The 23444-nt window shown below is 38.3% G+C and overlaps 1 protein-coding gene across 4 annotated transcripts in view; it reads left to right on the forward strand.

Moving 5' to 3' along the window:
• The window catches only part of MTA3 (metastasis associated 1 family member 3), a 138670-nt gene extending 115454 nt beyond the window's left edge, over positions 1 to 23216 (forward strand). For 3 of the 4 annotated variants that reach the window (XM_054514259.1, XM_036379972.1, XM_036379971.2), the window contains exons 18-19: positions 1294 to 1448; positions 18867 to 23216. In XM_054514259.1, coding sequence (XP_054370234.1) covers positions 1294 to 1448; positions 18867 to 19002 — 291 coding nt within the window. In that variant the 3' untranslated portion in view covers positions 19003 to 23216. Of the gene's footprint in view, positions 1 to 1293; positions 1449 to 6477; positions 6506 to 18866 lie in introns of all 4 variants that reach the window. The other variant, XM_036379973.2, reaches the window with a different exon arrangement.
• Positions 23217 to 23444: the final 228 nt, after the last annotated feature.

The raw sequence follows: 23444 nt of genomic DNA on the forward strand, positions 1-23444 counted from the left end.
ACTGGAGAGAGCAAATGGCGCGGATCAGGGTTTTGTCATTATGTGAATATAATGCTTTGAATATGAGTGTAAGAATTGTTCAGAAAAAATGATGCCCTTGTTTATATTTTCTGGCTATTTTATGTTTTTATGACATGATTTAAGAGATCAGTTCTGTGCTCTGTTCTGCTGGTTTTGTGGGTGCTACCAGTCCCTTCTTTACTCATAACTGTGGTGCTGCTCCCCTAATTAGGGGCTACTCCCACGAATGTGCAGCATTGGGTGCATTTGAGGAATGTTACCAAAATTCTATCAGTAATGTGGAACACTGGTGTTATTTTACCAAGAAAATAGTACTTCTACCTAAGAAAACATGATGTTGAATTCATGTGAGATAAAGTAAGCAAATTTTCTTCTTTGTATAATGTCTTCCATCGTAACTGGTTCTGTCCAATTGTTGTTAGTCCTGCTGCTAATTGATTATGTGGGAAACAAGATTAGGATTTGCAAGATTAATTTTTTTTGTCATGGTGTATTCTTCCAAAACATTAGCCACAGATGATTACAGAAAACATTTCCACTCTCCTCATGTGTAAGAAGGCAGCTTCTCTTGTTAGATCTGAGTACTTTCTCTCATTGCACAATTACTCCGGGTAAAGGTTGAGTGGAAAATCAATGCATCATTTTCAGTTTGATGTTATCAGCTGTGAAATGAATGCAGATATATTGCAGGTAGCTCTAACTAGATAAACACCAGTGAGTAAACCTAAGAACCATGGCATCAACATGGTGATATAAACCTTTGTTTTGCTGCTTCCATTCAGGTTAACAGCAGGACCAAACCACTTATTCAGTGACTTCTATTTAAAAACAAAAACAGGCAGAGTAAGGACCTGCAAAGTGAGAAATATGCATTTTTTGAAATTAGTTTAATGCCATAGTTGGATGAAAAAATAGGTCTTGTATCTCATTGCTTGGGATTTTAGTTTTTTTGCTCAGAAAATGTTAATTCTCTCCTGAAATCAATGGCTTTCTGTTTCTGAATTGCTTAGTTCATAGCATTGACTCATGCTTCAATATCTTTTTTGTATACAATGGCATTAGCAATAGTTAATTCAGTTTTTAAACAACTTTCAAACCTATGCATGAAACATGTCAATGAGCACAGGTTGGTTGTTATCTTGCCCCCAGGTGCTGATTGAGGAAGATGAGCCAGGTTTTCAGACGTGTGTAGGCTGCCCTTTGCAGCAGAATTTGTTAATGGAATTATGCTTATTCTCAGACAAACACCTTTCCCTTTTATTATGATTTCAGCATGCTGCTCCCCACATCCACATGACTAATGGGAAGGCCTTGCAAGCCAGTGCAAGTGCCATTAAGACCAGCACCATTCCAGTGATCAAGAGACAGAGGCAAAATTGGCTTGATGCTTCAGATGATGGTTTCTTCATAGCTACAGAAGAGACCAGGTAAGAAAGAATGAAATCTTAGCAGGGAATGAGGCTTCACTGCATACGTGTTACTGATCCACTATTTCAATAACAGTTTTTGACATTATTATCTGAAGTTGCATTACAGCAGAAAGCCATGCTTGGCACATGCCAAACTTTACATCTTCTATCTACTAATATTATCAGCATTTCATTAATAACACTTAGTGCTACTTCTCTGTGGCAAAGATTAGAACTTTTAAATTTCACTTATTTTAGTTCATATACAATGAGGTTTAGGGCACCTCTGACCATCCAGCAAAATATAAATGCATCTACAATGTAGGTTATCTTCTGAAATTTTCAGAACTTGAAAAATAGTGTACAGTGAAGGAATATACAGCTGATAGCATCTTTTCCAGGCTAGAAGTTGATTTCCTTTAAAAGCAACTGAGATGATAATCTCCTTCAACCTTTCATTTACAGATTATTTGGTAAAATTTAACAAGCTTTTGCTTTCCCCAAAAGTGCTTGATATCATGGAAGAGTCACTATTTTTCTGGAGCTTCCTCTATTCTGTTCTTGTCTTCCCCTGTCTGGCCCTTCCTTGATTTAATTCAGACTAAGACAAGAAGTTACAGTCTGGTTTGTTGTTTTTTTTTTAAAGGGCCTGTTATTTAAAAACCTTTAATATCTTGCTTAATTACAGCAAGTAACATCAGACTTTCCTCACTTCTGTGATTATTTCACAAGCCTAGAAAATCTGGTAGTTGAAGAAAAATGTAAATAATAAAAAGAGAGAAGAGAAAGAACATATGTAAATATAGAGATAAACATGGAAAATGTGCACATTTAATCCCATTAATGGCAGATTCAGCTAGGAAAGTTAACATACTAGATACTAGCACATGATGATCTGGTGGTTATTTCAACATAATTCATTATGGCACTTTTGGGATTTTTTTATGAGGAATGCAACAATTCAGAGAGAATGGTAAGAGGTTGCTGAGCTGATGAGCTCTTAGGCTTCTGATTCCAGCCCAGATTGATGGCATTTTGAGTTGTTTGATACAAAGACTTTAGTAATATCAGACTAATCCCTAGCAATTGGATCCTGAAACTGAGATTGATTAACTTTTGAAGTTTTAGAATTTCCAATTTAATTTTTTCCCAGTCTTATAGAGAAATGCCTGTCAAAGGATGAGAAATCTTATATGGGCAGTGATCTCTCCACTGATCTGGAAAGCAGCCCAGACAACTTACCTGGACTAGATGTTTAAAATGCAGGTGGTTGAAGTGTAGTGGGATGAGTCCTGGCTTTGCAAATCACTCATTTGTGATAGCTCTGCTTGTTCTCATCCTAGGAAATCCCCCTCCCCACTCCCAGGGCTGCAGACCCCGTGCCCAGACCAGGGAGAAAGCAGAGCTGGTTCTGGCTCTGCAGCCAGGGTGGGGCACAAACAAGGGTTTAGTGCTCAGGGGTCTGTGTCTGCTCCTCTTCTCCAAATAATGAACAGTTTCAAGTAACACTTGAAACCTCCTGGTATGGGGAACACAGGGAAGCTGGACCTCACTGATGCTCCTCAAACAAGGAGGTGCCTGAACATGTGCTGTTGCATCACTCTGGCAGGTGCAGGAGCAGCACAGCAGGGAATGCTTTTTGTCTTTGAAACTCTATTTCACATCATGAGATCTGTTCCTTGTCTCTCAGAGACGTTTTTTCCATTTTCTCTTTTTTTTTTTTTTTTTTGGTACTTTCCTGTCCTCATACCATCTCCATTGACTCCTTCCCTCACATGTGTCTCCTTTCTAATTTTTTCCTTTGATTCCTTTCACCTTTACTCTGAGATTATTTAGAGCTGGGCTAGCTTGCTCTCCTCTGGGCTCTGAAAGTCTCCAGCCTTTAGAACTCCAAGTGGAAAGCCCTGCCTGGTTCTGCTGCTAGGAATGCCCCATGTCCAAGAGAACAATGAAATACTCTGTTCTTTGAGGGCAGCTGGAGACAGACAGCAGTCCCTGCCAGGCAGCCTGTCCTGTGATAGGAGAACACAGCTCAGCACTGCCAGGACAAAGTTGAAAAGCCAAGTTGGATGCAATATAATTACAATGGGAAGAGATGACTAGGGAGGAGAAGTTTGAAAAAGCAGCACAAAATTTACCCAGCCCTGACACAGAATGAAAAAAAAACCCCAAAAAAGCAACAAATAAGAATGAGCTGCTAGGGAGCAGCTATTAGGTTCTGAACATGTTCTGAACACTCAGGTCAGAAATAATCACCCTATCTAAGGTCACAACTGGTTCTTTAGGGAACTTTTTTGTGCTCCATCAGGATCCAGTCTGTTTTATCATGTGAATTTGTTCATTAAAAATACATATGAGAGAGACACATGCTAATTATAGCAAAAGGAAAAATATTTTTCAGTGTAATTGCAGCCTGAAAGAAAGGAATTATTTTTCAGTACCGTTTGCAACAGTCCACAATAATTTTCATTTCTCTGTCCAAAAATTTTTTTTTGTCTAGTGAATTAATGCTTAAGATGCACATTTCTATAAAATATCAAGTAAGGAGTCTAGAGGGTAAATTTTCACAGAAATTTAGCTTAAAAAGCCAATAATAGACTGTTGATATTTGTGGAGGAAAAAAAAAGAGAAATAATATTGCTCCTGGACTGAAAGAGGAGGTACCAGTCTATTTCATGCTAATCAAACCCAAGATGCACATGAGAATTCTCAATTTTATTATTTATCAATAGATAAGGTAAATATCTATTGTTATCTATAAATATTATTATTATTATATCATTATCTATAAATATCCTATATAAGGTAAATATATATTATCTATTTATATCTATTTATCTATAAATATCTATCTTTATTAAATATTTATTAAATATTTATTTATCACTCCATTTTAGAAGACATTTTAGTAATATTAACTTTTTAATAATCACCCTTTACTTTCTGAATTTAAGCAGCAGTATTATTTCTGTAAAGTTAACTCTTCTGTATCTGATTGCTCACATATTCGAGATATTTCTAGCAATGGATGTGAAATATTAAGAGCAGTGAAAATAACCATGGGAATTATATATATCACCTAAGCTTTCCATGGTAACCCTTGGAGTTACCCTGGAATTTTAGGGCAGTGCCTTTCTCTCTACACTCAGGCCACAGTTCAACAATGCCTGCAGGTATTCTTAAAAATTACTGTGAGCTTGTGTATCATGGAAACACAAGGACTGGAGTTTACATCTGAAGTTGAACATATTTTTGGGTGCTAATCTGCCCTTCTGAGTAGAACAGGAATGTATTTTATATCAGTTGTAATGCACATCCTCATACATTTCAGCTTTGTTTTTAAGCTGTAGCTATTTGGAAGCCATTTCCTCCCCCACTGTTTATCAGTTTCTGCACATCTGGGGAAAAATGGCAGCAGAATTCCCATTTGTGTTTCCCTCCTTCCCAGCCCGATTGCCCCTGCAGAGCTGGCTGCACACTAACACAGTGCTGAGCCCCAGTCCTTGCAGCCCACAGCCACTCTGGGGGACAGACAGGGTTTTCCATCTGTCTGCATGTTAGAGCCTTGAAGGGATCACCCTCATGAGTTTTGTCATGTCTGTATGTGGATGTCCTTCTGAATACTGTCAGCATGCTCAGTGAATTTTGCCACTGAATGCAGAGGTGCCCAGTTCTGCTGTTTCATCTCTGGTGACAACCTGCACTCTTCATTCCAAACCCTCCCTGATGCCTGTGTGAGACCAGCTCCCATTGGATTTCCCTGCCCCTCATAGGCATGGGCTCACAGCAGGGATTAATCTAGACAAAAAGCCACATGGCAGTTTGAGAACACTTACATGTTAGAGCCTTGAAGGGATCACCCTCATGAGTTTTGTCATGTCTGTATGTGGATGTCCTTCTGAATACTGTCAGCATGCTCAGTGAATTTTGCCACTGAATGCAGAGGTGCCCAGTTCTGCTGTTTCATCTCTGGTGACAACCTGCACTCTTCATTCCAAACCCTCCCTGATGCCTGTGTGAGACCAGCTCCCATTGGATTTCCCTGCCCCTCATAGGCATGGGCTCACAGCAGGGATTAATCTAGACAAAAAGCCACATGGCAGTTTGAGAACACTTACCTTTTGACATTACATCGTAATTTTATTGACCTTCACTGGATTTAATATTTTTGTATTTTTCTTTATTTGTATCCTTTTCAAATGAAAAAGAAATTCTCATTCTCTACTGTAAAATAACTTGCTCAAGATTTTATTCTGAAGTGCAAATCTGTTTACACAATTCATTGAAAAAATCACTCTTTAAAGAGCCTCGTGTTTATCACTACTCACAGAAGAGTGCCCTTAGTTTTTTTTAATATCCTTAGATATTAGTTGCTGGGATTCTCCTAGCACTACGTGCATGCTTTAGGATAAGCCAGTATTCTCCTAATTATAAAGCATTTTTTTCATTTCTTTGTACTAAATCATCTTTGCTATAAGGAAGATTTTTGGGTGATGTGGGTTCTATTGTAGGCCCAACAGAGGTCAACAGAGAAAATTACTATTTGTGAGGAATTAAATTCTTTATACAGAATTACTGTTCTGGGAATTAATAATTGAAAAAGTTGATCATCATGGTCTTTAGAACCTTAGTAAGATGTAATATATTGGCTTAATATATATTGAGTTATATATGATATAAACATAACCTTTGAGTCAAATGAATAATATTACTGTTGAACCATTCAATGACAAGGGGAATATATCTGTTGACAAAAACTTTTCTCACCAATTCTAGGTATGCAGTGTGCCTCTATTTCCTATACACACACTCTGTCCCTAGCAGAGTGCATGTGCATGCCAATGATCACACTTGTGTAGGGACAGCTAAAACACTGGCTGGTAAATGAATTAATTTTTTTTTCAGCATTTGCATTATAAGAAATGTGTGGAAATGTTTGGCTGCCTGCGCTATAGCAGCGGATTCTATGTGCTTTCCCTTCATGGGCCAAAAAGCATATTTGCATATAGCTCTGCAGTTGAATGACTCAATGCTTGTTTCCTTTCAGTGCTGAAGCAGTTAGAAACCTTCTCACGGTAAGTGCAACTCCATTGGGAATGAGTTAACTGCAACTGCTAAAATTACAACGTGATCTTTAGCTGGTACCAGCAGACATGGCTTCCTTTTTTTGCTGATAAAATGGTTTGAGAGGCATCCCTGTGGCAGCATTATATAGGCAATTTTCTTATCCCTCACTTCATGTTTTGTCTCCAAAAGGCAAAATCTTCCCTTGATTTGTTGAGGTGCTATGTAAGGATATCACAACTGCTGTGATAATTACCTGGTACCACTCATTTTTTATTTATGCATGTCTCATAGCACACACAAAAAAAAGCTTAAAATCCAAAGTTGCATGTTGAGAAAGAAGAGAATGTGAGGCTGACAACCAGCTTCTGCAGAATGTTGAGTCTTGCTGTGCTGTCAGTGGTCTGCTTCTCATGCAGAAGTGGGGGAGAGCCATGCTGGTGCTCATCACCCTTCGTGCTCCTGCACGTGCTGCTGGCCCTCTCTGCAGTGCAGTTTTATCCATGGAAAACCCAGCCTGTACCTGGAAACACAAACTGAAAGCCTGCTGGAACCAAAGCCCGAGTTAAGAGCTGTGGGTGACCTGCCCCTGCCCCCTGTCTCTCCCACACGTGTTTTAATCCAGGCTTAGGCAAGGCCATGCACAGTGCTTGAGTTGCAGCACGTTGCCAGGAGAAAAGGGAAAACTGGAGGAGTAAGGCTTTGGTGCCTGGGGTCTGATACACACTGCAGAGCTGCAGCTCTACATCTGAGCCAGAGTTCCAGTGCTAACTGTTCTGCTCCTTCTTCCTCTTCACACGTACAATTCCTATCACACAAATGTCCATGGGTATGTTTACTCTTTCTTTTCCAGTTGGCCCCAACTGTGCAAAAAAAAAAAATTGTGTGCCAAAAGAAAAAAAGGTATTTTTGGCCTTTGCTTTTTGTAAAGATGAGGCACTTTGATTTGATCCTGGTTTTGAACTACACCACACTTGGATCCTGGGCATTGTGTATTTTCATTTCTTACCTGCATGGCACCATGGCCTTTAGACCCCAGTCCTGAACCAGCTGCAAGAAGATGCCTGGCTGCACTCTTGGAGCATCAGCTGCAAGCCTGACAATGTGATGGACCAGCTCTCTAACAAAAAGCCAAATCAGCCTCTAAGGATGTAATTTTCCATCTTCTTTACTTCTGTTGTATTATATAGTTGTCATGCATCTTGAAAAGCAGGGATTACAGAATATATCCCTTAGAATTCTTTTTAATCCCTGCTGATAGGATTGCAAATATCTTATTGATTGACCATGTCTGAGTCCAGGTGAACTGACAGCTCTCTCCAGTCTCTGTGACAATACTGTGTATGAAGAATTTGGGGAAGAATTGTCCTTGCTACAGTTTAGGAGCCATCCTACTTGGTTCACTTCCATTCAAAGCTGTTATATGCTCATGAGAGAGCATAATAGTTTCTATGAGATGTTATTTTGATCTTATTTCACGTGGTCTATTCATGAATGCTGTGCACTGTTCACATCTTATAAATTCATACTTTTCTGAGTCCCAGCTGAGGTACTGTGGTATGGAATCACAAGCAGCAGTATAGAAACTAGATCATAATCTCTTACCATTCATTTCTCATTGAGCAGGTTTCACGGGTCTAAAGGCATTTTTTTCTTTCAGTAATTTGTTCCTGTTGGACCCTTTATAGTACCTACTAAATCAAAGTAGCACTATTGTGATAATGCAAATGTTTGTTTTTAAAAGCAGGTTCATTCCATGGAACTAAAACAACTCATTTGAAGAATGTGAATATTTTTTTAACTTAGGGAATCATGGCTATATACAAGGAAAACATGTTTACAAAAATGCCTCAGAGCTCAGTGTAAGTTGTGCCATTGGACAGAGCTGGGAGGTTTGAAAAACACAGACTGTTGTGGGGTTTGCTTTATCAGTCTTCAGAGCACATGGAATACAATCCAATTCTGGTTTGGAGCTGTGGATTAATCTTCTCACTGTTTAAATGGAGTTTCAGTGGCACTGCAGTAAGCTGCTTACCCTGTTTGAAGCCACATGGCTGTGGAAGGATGTTGCAGTGTTTGGAGTGCTTGCCTAGGACTTGGAAAACCATGATCCAGTTCCCTGCTTCCTCACAGACCTCCCATGACATGTCAGTCAGGTCTTTTAAGTCTGTATCTCCAAGCATTTATATACCTAACTCCTCAGACACAAAATTGAGAAGGTGCTTAAGTGCTTGCTTGAAGATTTGGAGGCAAAGTACAGGTAACACCTGTTCTGAAGAATCAGATGAAGCCTTCTCGTTCTTCCAGAGCACTGCTCCACATGGAGCAGGTCAGAAGCCTTGGAGGGGATCTTCTTTCAGAGGAAACTCTTTACTTTTATTGGTAATGAAGTCTCATGGAAATGCCACCCACAGGAATCCAGAAGCTGTTGACTGAACCTGGATGATTTGTTGGTTTCAGGGCTGTCTGCACTGATTAGCAGGTGAAAATTAATTAGCACAGAGCTTTGGTGATGACCACAGGGAGGCTGAGGCTGGGAACAGATGGCTGTAAATGACCTAGTTACTGCTGCCTGAAAAGTCACACCTTTGGCTCTTGTGAAATGATCCTGCCCTGTTGTGAGCAGAAATTCAAATATGCTGCCTCTCCAGGGGGGCTTAGATACCAAAGTTTGCTTTGTAATTGCATCTTAGGTCAGAGCTTGAATGTGGCTAATTCACATGGCTCAGCTAAAAAACAAAGGCATGTTTAGAAGGGTCACTCAGCCACTTGCAGTCTTCTCCACTGCTGTTGACAAATGTTCTCTCACATTCATACAGTAGGTGCAGAAATAGCCAGAAAATTTTATATTTGGGAAGGGAAATACAATTTCCAAAATAAGCCTTTTTGTAAACTTTTGTTCTTTTTGGAAACTTAGGAGGGAAAGAAAACCTCAATAACTTATATGAAATACAGGGACGATAAATACATTAAGGAAGCTCCTATATAAGCACTTGACTTTTCCAAAAACCTTGTTTTCTTTGCTGGACCTTCCAGACCTAATTCAGCAAAGCCCTTAAATCCAATCCTGAGCTCAGTCCATCAGCTAGAGTGCATCACGTAGCCTCCAATACACCCTGTATGTCTGAGGTTAGATTGGGATGCCATGCATCTTTAACCTGTTCTTTTAACCTGTTTTCTTATGGTTTTTGACAAATTTAGAGTTTCCTGCAGTATGGTTGGCAAGGTTTCAAAAGGTTTTTTTTTTCAGAAGCTGTTTTTTGTGTTTGCACAGAGGATTTGATGTAGCTGAATCCAATCCTCCTTATCGAACGTTTTAACTGAAAGTCTTAGGGCTTAGCTTTTTGTTAGCTTGCTGCTTAGCTTTTTCCTAAATCCACATACTCAGTGGGAATGTGTCATCTTGTAATATTTGGCTGCCTTCTATTGTGGGAGTTAAAACCAATTTGGTTTTGAACAAGAAGAAATTTTTCTATAAATAAGCATCTTTGTATGGGAAGCCAATTTCTCTGGCAAAGCTCTGGGAAACAAAGCAAAATAAAAATGCAAACTTGTTAGACCAACATGCTTAATATCAAAGTAAAGATAGAGATAACATTAATTATACAATTGTTACCTATAGTGAGGCTAGAGTAACATCAGCTTAGGGCTAAAATTAGTCCACTCTCACCATTCCTATGCATAAACCCTGTTAGTTTCTCACATTAGATCTTAGATATTGATGATTGTAATCCTCAAATACTGTTCAATATCACTGTTCAGATATATTTTTCACTTTTTATGATTCCTGTGCTATGTGAGCAATAACTCATAGAAGCTGGACACAGAGTTAAGAATTATTTCATCTAAAGGCAGAGAAATACACAGCAATAATGTACATGTAGGCAGGGAAACCATGTAAGTCCTGCGGTGAACACATTGTTGCTAAAGTTAAATAGCAAAAAAGATTATAAAATTGTACTGTGGTGAGTATGTTCAAAAATACAGTGTCAGTGATCCTCACAGTCTTAAAATTCACACAGAACTGCCCACTAAATTTAATTTCTAAGTTGTCTTCTATCAGAGTTTTCATTTCAAATTACAGATAGAGGATTTAATTCTGAATTAGTCCATATTTCATTGTATGTATTTAATCATTCATTCTCAGTACCTTCCCTGACAATTTGGGTTTTTTTTAAACTCATGACCCTCTGGCATAAATATAGGTAAGGCTGTGGAAAAACAAGTGTTAGTTGGTCTCTTTTTTGTGAAAAAAGCTTGCATAAGTAACTACATAGGCATTTTAAATATAAAATACCATGGAGAGCATATTGACTGTGACTGTGAAAGTCAATCACAGAGAAAAAACAGCTCTTGTCAAACATCTAAGGAGATTCGACTGTCTGTTTTTGTAACTTGTGCTATGAGTAGAGGCTAAAACATTTACTTGACAAAATACTATTCAAGTGTTTTTCTTGTAAAGAAAATACAGATCCAAACTTTAAAATTCTGAGGTTGCCTCTTGTGAGACACCAGACAAGTAATTTATTCAGCCTTTCTCTAGCTCCACCATTTTATCTGTGAGCTTGACTGATATTGGTGTACACCTACTCTTTAGGATGATGTCCAGTTTTTAATTAGCCAGTCCAACAAGAACTATGAAATACTGATGTGAAAAGTGCTGGCCACAAATATGGAGAGCAGGATGAGTGGCAGAAAATGAACTTGAATAGACCTTTGGTCACATAAATATTTTTAAAAAATTTAAAAAATCTTCAACCTTTGACATGAAAATGACCTTAGAGATCAGCATCAAATCATTCTGTGGCAAAGCTTTCTTCTGTCGAAGTCACATTACAGATTTCTAATCCATATTCTGCACTGGAGCTTCTGTGTGTAGAGAAATGCTGATTATGCAAGAGGTTGATGGTGTGAAGAAATGCCCCAGGGGATGGGCTTGTGAGGGAAATTTGGCTCTCCAACTGTTTCTGGTAAGACTGAATAATTTTTATTTTTCAGCCCTTGCTTAATAGCAAGTATCCAGGATGCCAAGAACCTCCTCCAACTATACCCTATTGGTACATATGTTATTCCAGGAGAAGTGTATGCATAATTGATAAAATGGAAGCATATTGTCAATCTTTTTGAGCCTCAGGTAATATTATAAGCTGTAATATTGCAAATCACAGTGTTCAGGCCAAAAACTTCATTAAATAAGCAAGGTAAGAAAAGAAAGACAGAAAAATACTAATAATATTGTACAAGTATAATATCAATTTTTTTTTCCTATGAAAAATATAATAGGGAGTTTTCTGTTATCTTCAACTTAAATAAGCATATTTAGTTGACACAATATTTTTAAAAGTTTTCCATGCAGTATTTAATGTTGCTGGGGAAATGGCACTTAATATTTGTAGCTCAAGGCCAGAAACAGAAGTTGTATGTACTGTACCTTTTTGTCATCTTAGAGTCTGGGATAATGCTGGAATTGTGAATTAATATGCAAGATGTTTGGGGAGTAGTTGAGAACAACATTGTGAGCAAGCTGTTAGCCAGCTTGCTCTGGTGCACCTTCAATTTAGGTTCTTGCTTGTCTCAGGAAAAATTATATGCTGCCAGGTGGGTAAATTTTTCATCTCAGAGCAGATGATGTTTAATCAATATACAGAATGGCCATCCTGCTGCAGAATGAATAGATGGTTTTGAAAATTCTTCTTGGTAGAGTAGGAATTCATCTTCACCCTGCTGATATAGTTAGGAAAAATAAAGGATTTGCCTTGAAATCTGCTGGTGTTTGTGCCTGTGAGCTGTGGAAGGATTTCTGGCTCCCTGGATTCCCAGAGTGTATTGACACATCTGCAGTGAACTTGTGTGTTCCCTCCCAGGGAGGAGAGATTAAGCAACTCTTTACTAGATAAAGCAGACTTCCTGCCTTGCAGGCTCTGCAGGGTAAGGTAGCTAAGGGGAGGCTAATGAATTTCAGATAAAGTGCAGAGCAGCTGTCCTGTAGCTCAGGTTACAACTCTGTTGTAGCCTGAGCCATTGCTTTGTTTGAAGGAGTATGAATAATTTACTTTTTTACCCATTCCATCAAGCTTCCTTTGCTAGGACTTAGTAGTTCTATTCCACTCTACAAAGTTGGATGCTGGTGAAATGCCATGAATTCAAAGAGAGGCTTTTCTCCCTTCCTTGAGAGAAGGACTGTTTGAGGAGCACAGCTCTGTGCATGGCTCTGCCATCATCACTGCTGTGTGTGAGGTGCTGTCCCTGCTGAGCTTTGTAAGCTCAAAACTCAGGGCAAGTCCATGTTCACTCTGTGGTGTCCATCATCCCTACCAACTAGATCATGGAGTTTTCTAACTCTTTCTACCCCTGGTAGGGCCTCTGTGCTGCTGGCTTTTGTGAGAAGCCAGCCTTGCGCCCAAACTGATGTGCCACCTTTGTTGTCTCAGCAGTAAGTAACCTTAGCCTCTTGGTGCTAAATACCAAGCTCACTGCTGAACTGTGAGGACAATCTCACTGCTGATTGTTGGGATGGAGATTTATTCATCATGCGACGACCAGTGTATGATTGCATCTCTTCAAAATGTTTCTTAGGGGCTAGAAGGTTTTTCAGTTCCAGCATTCAACTGAAAAATGAATAGTGGTGCTGAGAGTAAGACTTTATGTTTCTTTAATTCTTTCTCTACTAACCACTTTAGAATATTAATTAAATATTTTCAGGGGAAAAGAAAATATGGAAAAATCTATTGAACTTGTTGATTATTCCAAAAGCCATGACAGTTCTTTGCAATTAAACTGTATAGAAATAATTTCCACAGTAGATATTTCAATAGTAGATCAACCTGTTGTTCTAGGCACTCTGGAAATGCACATAAAGAGATGGTTTCTGCTCCAAGGTGATTTTGATTGAAATCAGCAGCAGATAGAAAGAGATAGAGGTGGCTTGTGCCATGCAGTAGGTCAGCACCGTCAAAGAAGTCTGTGCTTTAAACCCTTAACCTGAGATTTCTCCTCCCAATAAAGAAAATGCTTTAACCCCATTATTAATGGCCTTCTATATATACATAGTAGGTATAAGCTGTTGCTTTGAAACACAAAACATCAGAGAAGCCCTCAAGGTTATGCAGTACTTGAAAAAATACATTCTCTTAAGCTGCTTAGGAAGATCCGATGCTGTAATTTGTAACTGATGTGTCTAAGAGTTGTTGTTCATAGAGAACAGTCTTGTTCCATAAATATTGATAAAATATTGGAAGATAAACACTAGCAAAGGAAAACATTTCCTTGCTAGGAGGAGAAAAATAAGATAAGCTCTTAAAAGATTTAAATAATGTTGTCATGTCTACAGCAGCACCTCTTTAATCTCATAAAGGTTATATCACTCTATCTGCCATCTGTATGGGTTTTATAATGCAGCTATGTGGCTCATGGCAACAGCTTTCCAGTAGTCCCATGCTTATTAAAGCCTTTCCTTTTGTTTTTATAAATTAACATTTCCTAAGGCCCTTATTTTTAAAAGGTGTATCAGTGTCAACCCACTTCTGCCTTCCAAAACTATTTTTAACTCATTTCTGTCATGTTGAGGTTCAATTAAAATTTTAAGGCAATATGGGAAAGCTTCATCCTGAAAGTGTTGAGGGAGAAAAGAAAATCTAAAGCAGCAAGCCAAAGAGTTAAATAAAATACTTCTCATTTGCACACAGGTAGAAATGTAGGAAGTGCTGTGAGTCCTTCAGTCAGTAACATATCAGGTTTCTAAGGATCTGTGCCTACAGCTTCATCCCAGTTAAATTCTCTTTCAGCAGGCAGCACTGCACACATTTTGGCATTTCACTATGTTTAAAACCTCTTGAAATGAATAAAAAGCCTATCAGGTTTCTAGGATAGTACCCCTTCCTGTAATTTAATTCACTGAATAGTTAAAATATACCTCTGGATAAAAGAAGCCCTTAGAGAAATAAATGATTATTTAATCTAATTACCACGAAGAAATTATGGTTGCTCTTTTAAATAGTTGTTTTTTCTAAGTGGCCATGAATTTGCACTTTGAAAATGAAAATTTACATTGCACAAAATTTATATTGCCTTGGAGCAGCAGCAACTTCACAAACATTTCTCTAGAATACAGGGGTTTTTTTCTTATTTTTTTAGCCTTGTTTTCTTTCTGAATGGCTCTGTGGTTAGACTGATTGCAAGTTTCACACATAATTTGTGCCAGAACACAAAATTCTGCCAGTGTTGGCAGTATTTATGCATCTAGCACATTTATGTTGCTGTTTACACTTGGAAAGTTGTAGCAGAGTACTTCACCCCAGTGGAGAGATTATATGGAATTTCAACTATGATTGTGCAGGAAATCAGTTTTCTTATGCCTGCTGCTGACCTGGGGGTGTTCCTTGTGCTACCAGCAATTGGATAACAATACATTTCCACAGCACCAGTCCTTACATATCAGTCTAAAAAAGACTCAGTCAAAAATATCAAACTAATTTAGGGAGAGTGAGGAAAACAAAACTGTGTCCTTGAGCTTCAGACTCTGTAGCCAGGTTTGTATTAGATCATTAGAGTATTTTTAGTGGAAACAGAGCACCAAAAGCAATTCTGGACCTTGGTATTTAAGAAGAGTTAAGGACATCTCACAAGTGCATGTATGTTGAGGGCAATTCCTCTTCCTAGGAAAAGGTTTCTTTCAAAACAAGGTTTGTCATCTACTGAAATATCAGCAGGCATTTGCATGCAATGAATTTCTTTCACTGTATAACTTCTTGCATAACTTGTATTTATTTAATATTGCTTCTTAAGTGCTGTTGGTACAGTTGATAAGACCAAAGTCAGTGTAGTCATCACAACTCTTGAATCCAATGCAGAGGAGGCAACATGGATGCACAACAGTTTATATATAGCACACAGTAACAGTCTGTATCAACAAACTTAAAGCAGGCAATGCCTTCCAGTCCTACTAGAAAAGGCTTGAAAACACAGACTTGACTAATGCCAGTTGGAGGCCTCTCTTTATTCGACTCAAGTTTAAAAATTGATGCTGTTGTAGTGTGTGGCAGAATTAGAGAAGGGAACTTTGAGTCAGCTTTTGCAAATGTGAAATTTTGCTCCCAGTTATCCTATTCCTGAGAAATCTGGACAGAATAGATTATATAGGATTGTGCTTCACTTCAGCAGATGGTGAGTTACATGGAACACACTTGGATCCTGAGAAAGGGTTGGTTAATTATAAGGACTCACTCGATTAAATTTAAGCATGGCATAAATGCCCTGTACAGCCTAACTATTATTTCTACCCATGAGCTTTTAGTCTGTGTATGAAACTTGAACAGAATCATTAGGTTTTCATCTAGACCTTTACATACATCTAGACCATACATAGACTTATGTACATTTCCCTATGTGCCAAGGGTCTTTTGTACTTTTATCTGCAGTTACTAATTGAAGTGTCATGCAGACATAAAAAATGTGTATTATTCCTACATTACACCTGTGCATCACATTTTACCTCAAAATGAGCACAGTGGGCTTTACATACTGATTCCCTATTAAATATTTAGCTCATTCTCACACGTTTGGTCTCAAGAAGACTAGAAATTCAAAGCAAAGGCTTTAAAATACTTTTGAATTAGCATTTCAAGCCTGTAATGCATTATGCTTCAAGAAGTAGTACAAAAGTCAAAGAAAAAAAAACAGGGGAAATGGCAATTAATCTGTCCTAACAACTGCAAAGGATGTTACCAATGATGCAGATATTAAAGCCATTTATTGCCATTGCCAGATAAAAGCTTGATGTAATTAAAACATATGGCTGGTATTAACTGAAAGAGGGACAGGAAATTGAGCATTAAAATTGACTCTGCCCTTAGTTCAGTGTATCTTTGGGGGAGGGCAAAGTGCTATGAGTGAAAGAGGGACAACAATTTTATCTTTGAATATCCTGTCTTTTGTCAGCTATTATTGCAACCTGCATGTTTAAGTGTTAAAAAGACTCTGAAGAATTGTGAAACCTGATGAATGTGTCTCAAAAGGCTAGACTGTATTTAGATGCTAAATTCTTCAGTGTAAAGATTCTACCTTCTATAATTTTTTCAGTAAAAAGAACAGTTTTGGCTTTTAAGAAATGATTGTTTAAATATAACATGTAATGCAGTCAGTGGAAATTTCCATTCTTCCAGTTTTATTTCTGAAAGGCTGTATCCCAGAAAGCTAATTTCTGGAAGCATTTTCGCAATCCTGTTTAAGCAGAAGTGCTGGATTGCCTTTTAAGAGTGCCTGGCAGATTAGTTTTTTCTGACAGAGTATATGGAGCTAGTTTCTTGTTTCCTCTGTTTGTGGCTTGCTTGATATAATAATGTGATGACCTTCTTGTTCTGCCTTTCTTTGTGTTGGTTTTGAACCAGTGGTTAATGGGAATACCTGTATCTTTCACTTTACTGTCCATACAAAATAATGACAAATTGTAATCTCAAATCCTTTACTGTCCTTACATGTAGTGTCAGCTGCAAATTACTTTCATAAGCAGGAACCTCTAGGCAGTTTATAAAGTTGCCTTATTAAAAATTCAGAAGGGTAAGCAATAATCTGATATTATTTGAACCTTGCACTTCTCAAATGATTAATGACCACATTCCTTCCGTAAATAAAGTTTTGCAAACAAATACTTCTGTAAGGTTTTGTGGAGATGGTCCCCCTTAGTGATTAGTGTTGGTAATAGCTATTGTCTATTCACATGAATTCATTAAGCCTGGCTATCTCATTAATTTAGATAGACACATTTCTGCCAGTCTAAGATTATATTTCTATGCTTTTACCATTCTGGAAGGTATGCAATATCTTTGCAATCGATTAAGTATCTTTTTTTGCCTAATTTAAGATGACCATATAAAACAAATACTCAAGCAATAAGTTTTTTTTTTCCTCAGTGGGATTGTGTGAAAAGCTGAAACTGAAATTTATGGTGATCCCTTTTCTTTTCTTCTGTTTTGCGTATTGCTGAATGGTGCTAAAGCCTAATGTGGTATTCCAGGACATGAAGACATCCTTCTTTCAAAATGGAATACATCTCTGAACCTTTAAGATATATTAACCAAAACAGATGTATTTTTCAGGCTCCCTTTAACTTCTAATAGCAGAGTATATTCTTCTGCTTTTTGCATGTTTGGTTTTTTTTTTCCCCCTTATGTTCTCTTCTGTGTCCCAGTTAACATGGAAGCTTACATCCCTGGGCACCACTCAACCTGTAACTCACTAGTAACAAACTAATGTTTGAAATTTAATATACCAATTGCTATTTTAGAATTCAATAGCATTTATTTACAGCTGATCATGTATTTTCAATGTCATGTGCCACCATTTTTCAGTTTCAGAGCTAACAGCCCACTTAGATGAAAGGGAAAAACCACTCCTTGAGTTACCATCTCAGAACCTTGATGCAGGTAGGCACCTCATCACCCTGTAGTTTGTAGGTCACATTTTCAAGTCAAAAAGTCTGAATTAGAAAGCCTGGTCTCATTAAGTGTTAGAGGCCTCAGTTTGCTTTAATTCATTTCCATAAGCTCAAAATCCCTATAATTTGTAAAACTACTGAAACAAAGGCTGGGATTCTTCATTAAATTCAGAAAATAGGTCATTTTCCAGCAGCATCTAATGTTCAGGTCTCTGCCAATGAAGATGGTTCTTGGCAAACTCTGTGTGTACCTTTTCTGATACCATCCCCTGGATACCCGCAGTATTCTGGTTATTGACTTATACTAGTAAAGAGACAGAGCAGTTGAAACATAGCAAGTATTTATGCTTCAAAATTAACTATCCTTGGATATTTAGGATTACAATACAAACAACATGGCCACCTGGAGTTAATATGTTTCATTTATCAGCTGAAAGTCAAAAGTGAAAATTAATTTACTGCACCTGAATGGCCCTAGTAAAAATGCCTGGAGCTCTGGATCATGTGTTATCTGTGGAAGTGGTGCAGTGTAAATAACAACAATTGCTCCCACTTTTACAGAGGTAGCACGTTCATTGGGTGCTAACATGGTCCTCTCTTCTGTGGCCCTTCATTCCACTACCGGTATCACATGTGAGGATTCACTACCTGGGCATTCTGGCCCAAGATTTCATGTAATTAAATATTATTATTCAAGTATTATCTAACACCAATTCACTTTTCGATGAACCATTATCAGACAACTCTGAATCATCAGTTGCTGGACAGGGCTGACTCTTGTTGACTGCAAGTCTCTTTTCCATGAACTAGCCTTCCTGCTCTGGTAAGAGTATTTGTTATGTTTGTTATTGGCTCTTGTGCAGTCTTCTGTTAAAGACTGAGATTTATCTCTTCTATTGTCTCTCTCTTCCTTCCCTCCTTTCCTCGTTTCCTCCTTACAGAAAAATCCGTAAGAAGTTCACCAGGTCACAGCTGAAAAGAGCTTCCAGAACACCTTGTTCTCCGATCATTGCAAAGACAAAGTCTCTCATGAACAATAGGCAGGCCCCAACAGAGCCAGGACCCATCATACACTGAAGATATAACAGCATCAGCACCATAATAATATCAAAATCATGTCTAATTGTGAATGCAGACATAACAGGACTTCCCACATCTCTGTGACAGAAACCTTGTGTGGACATATTGTGGCTGGGTTCCGTGTTCTGGGCAGGATCCAACAGCAGCCCTTGTTTTCCCTCATCTCTGCCAGGGCTACTTCTGGTTCACTGTACAGGCCTATCCCAGATTCCCTCCATTCCCAGACAACAGTGTTGGCTGGTCAGGGAGGGGCTGTTTGCACTGGTCCCACTAAATGGATGCAGAGTCCACCCATCACATTTGTCTATGCCTTCTTGTGGCTCAACAAAAAATATGCAGCTTTCAAAACCATTACAGTGTCTTTAAAATGGGATTTAGCCTTGAGGTGTTGCATTTTCAAACAGAACTGCAAACTTGGATTGTTCATATTTTTCAGTATTGGCTTGAGTCACCTTGGATCTGATTTTCTGTACTGAATGTCCACAAGAACTATAGTTCAGCAGTTCTGAAACTTAGACTGAATTAGGAAATGTCCATCATTAGTGTCCAATTTTGAAAATGTTGGCCATATTAGCTGTGTTTAAAATCCTGGAAAGTATTATGTGTGACAGTAAATATCCAGCCAGACTAGGTGCATGTGTAGGAACTGGTCCCATTGTCTCTGTATTTGAAAACATCTGCCTATTTCTTTGGGTATTTTTTGCATTTCTTGAAGCCTATTCTGAATAGTGAAAACCAGCAGAACACCATTCCCAGAAGACATGAAGAAACAGTTTATTTCCTATTAGTAATGTCTCTCCACAAAATAATTTCTACATTTTTATATGTCTGCATAAAGAGGTCTTGCAGAATGCTTTGAATTCATAAATGTAAGGCTACAGGTGGATACTTACCATGGAGAGATGATGTGCCTTTTGTAACTTCTTGTAGGAAACTGTCCGTCTCCCTGAAGGTGGGAATGGCAACAGAGGCAGGTCTTTTATTTCTACTCAGGTACTTACAGGTGAACAATCTCTGCCCTACTTTGAAATCCAGAGAAATCCAGTGTGGAGCACTGCTGTGTGAACCTAGTTGGGATATATCAATCGTCTGAGGCAAGTTGTCCTTCAATAGGATTGGATTCCACATGGCTTTAAAGATGTGGTCAGACACTGAACACGTCATAGCAAACTGGAACGAGCTTCAAGACTTTTTTTTCCTCTTCATTTACTAGATAGCTCCAACAGCATAGTACAGATGTGAGGTTTTCATCCAGTTGTGGGCATGCACCCAGCTTTGTGGTTAGAAAGACAAGGATGTAAGTGACATCTCATACTTCCGGGTGATCCCTCCAAAATTATTTTCCCTCATGCATTTTATTGTTTCAGTCTGAAAGAGCATCTGTGATCTCAGCCTAAAACTAGCCATACTCTCCATGTAGGATTTTCTGAGCTCCTAAGACAGTGACCCAGATGCTTCTTCAAAGAAAAAAGCACTCTGACCTCTTGAAGGGACTTTCTGATGATTTTACATAAAGATGGATCCAGGTCTTGTCCACTGTCCTTCACCAGCAAGAAAAGGATGGATACAAGGAGAGGTTGAAGACATGGAGTACTTGCTCCTAGTGCCCTGAACATTTTAGTGAATGTCATTGATTCAGACTCAGTTGGAGAAGACCTGGAATTCATCTACCCTACAGTACTTTCCAGTAGCCATTGAAATGTGCAGCTCTAGAAGTCTTCTAGGCACCGGATCTGCATTTTCCTCTAAACAGGAGGGCTTTTTATCAGATAGCTGAGTGAAGACAACCTACTCTTATTAGTAAGAATTGCCTTTATTAACCGCAACATATGGAAACACCTTCTGTATAATAGCTTCCTCACCCATTAGAATAAAGAGAACATGATTATTCAGCAATCTGTTTGACTGAAAAGTATGAAAAACATGAACATAACGAGCTTTGTCTCCCTCAGACATCACTGAAATCACACACAGCAGACTCATTTTCAAAGTGTTGTTAGCTGTAAGGTGGTAGATTTTTTTACCCTGCCTTATTAAGCCTGTACTCAAATGATTTCTTTTAGCCAGTGTGCTCCAGTGTCTAGACAGTATTTTGTAGAATCTCTGTGTGTTCCTGCTTTTGACGAAAAGTATTAGTATCTGTAATAGTCAGATGTGAAGTCATTTTTTCTTCTTTCCCTCTGAGAAGAGAGAGAGACTGGTAACGCAGCTCCCTGTCAGCAGCCAGCTGCCTGATACCATTATCTTTTGCATCAAATAGCCAAGGAAAGGAAGAATCCCTTGCAGCTCCAAGCTGAGGTGCTTCCTCTGGATACACTGGATACAATGTTCCACCTCTGCCCAGCAGAGCCACTTCCCAGGTTGCAACAGCTCAGCCTTGGGATGGGCAAGGCATGGAGGAGACAGATACCTGGAACAGCTTCTGCTCTGTCCTTCAGCTGTCCTGCATGCAGCTGCAGGGAGACATCCTCTCTCCTACACTGCCCACAGGGCACAGAGAAACTGCACACCAGGCATTGCACCTTAGCTTTTACCTGCTCTCTCTTCATCTGTCCCTCAAGATGTTCTCCAGAGATGGATGCAGGATTTATCTGAGAATTTCAACTGAGAGTGTGGATGGAAGATGTGCTCAAGTTGTGTTCCTCCTGCTGGGTTTGGGCATAATGATTTAAATTTTTGTAGGAATTGTGAAACTCCTCATCACAATATCATGCAATTCCATGCTTTCTGTTGAGTTAAAATATTTTTCACTGGCTGTGAGCAAAGATGACACATTCCTCTGTAAACTGAAACAGTATATCCACAACAAATCAGAGCTCTGTACTTCTTTATCAATCTTCCCAAGTTACTTATTTTAAAACCAGCCAACATATATCAGTCATCAACAATGACACTGAGTATAAACATGAACCTTGTAAGCAAGGACAAGAAGTTTGGTACTTTCCATGATATGAGAGAATCAAGGCAGCAACAGCGCTGCATTTACAATGAGATTTATTTTTCTGTTAGCTAAACAAGAAATCCTTCTGAAAATTTGCCTCTCCACTTACAAATATGGGACTAAAAAAACATGTGAAATGCACAATATCTTTGTGTCCAGAGGCCTCATGCAGAAAGTAGGAGGATTGTTTTAATGTTTAAAATGTGTATATTGCCATTTTCAACTCCATAGCTGCTCTGCTTTCTTGAAATATTGTGTATACTGTTTTCAGATTATTTTTTAAAGGCCCCAGCTTAGTGGTGGAGTTTTTGATTCTGTAAGATGGTAAAGAATGTTTTGAAATACTTGAGATTGCCTGAAATGTGTTGGTCAGACGAAAACATCTTTAAAACCAGTGTTTTGATTAAAGGCAAATATAGCCTTTGTTTCTGCAGTCCAAGCCTTGCAGGATATTATGAAAAACTGGGAATTGGAACTGAAATGTAGAACAAACAGGAGTAGAAATGGTGAAATGGAGCCTGCACTTACATAATGTGCACTTTTTTTAGTAAGCTAAAGATTTATTTTTTTTAATAAATATAATTTCAACAGAGATACTTTCCTAATTATGAAGGCTTAAATAAAATGGAATGGCTGCACACTAGTTTCTGATATAGTCACAGTATAACACGCCACAGCCTTTTGCAGAGAACAATTATAGTCCTTCAGAAATACTATATTACTGGACACAGTGTCTTTATGTATATGTACTGCTATGGTAATGGAATTGTTAGAATCCTTTGGAAATTTCAGCAGAATAATATTCATTTTTCATTTTCTTTTGAAGCTTCTTTATATAAACCTGTGTCTTCATAAGCCAGAGGGGTTGTCAAAAGATCTGAGTTTATATAACTGCATAGTGGATTTTTTTGGAGTAAGTCAGGACTTTTTTATTCAAATGTTGCATGTTGAGGGAGGAAACCTAATTTTGGAATACATGGGTTTTGGATAAGAGTTTTGAGGTTGTACTATATAGTGATCAGCAAATTTGCAGAATATGCTCCTGTTGCTCATAAAGATTTAACAGTTGGTATTGAAATACTGTATTGATTAAATAAAAAAAGTAAAAATTAAAGAATTGTCTTTTAAAATTTCTGCTCTTTAGACTAAAAGTGAATTTCTCAATGGAATGGTAAAACTGGGAAGCTCAGTGTTGGATGTTTGAGAATGTGGAGCACCTTAGAATGAAACAGTACTATTTGATTTGCATTAAAGTGTCTTTGTGTACAAACTCTGTGACTCTTGACCCTTTTTGCAGGAAACTAAATTTCTACATTGATACTGTCATCCTGTTTCATAGTAGACTATTGAATAGTCAAAAGACTGAAAATTGGTGAACTACATGAGAGTTTAAAAGATGAATAGGTAACAAGGGGATGAGGAGAGAAGACTCAGAAGTTGGGGAAAGTGAGCCATGAGGTATTGGTCCTTACACTGGAACACCAGAAGGCTGCTTAGG

This window comes from Molothrus ater, chromosome 3 (assembly GCF_012460135.2).
Source record: "Molothrus ater isolate BHLD 08-10-18 breed brown headed cowbird chromosome 3, BPBGC_Mater_1.1, whole genome shotgun sequence".
NCBI classification, from domain to species: domain Eukaryota; kingdom Metazoa; phylum Chordata; class Aves; order Passeriformes; family Icteridae; genus Molothrus; species Molothrus ater.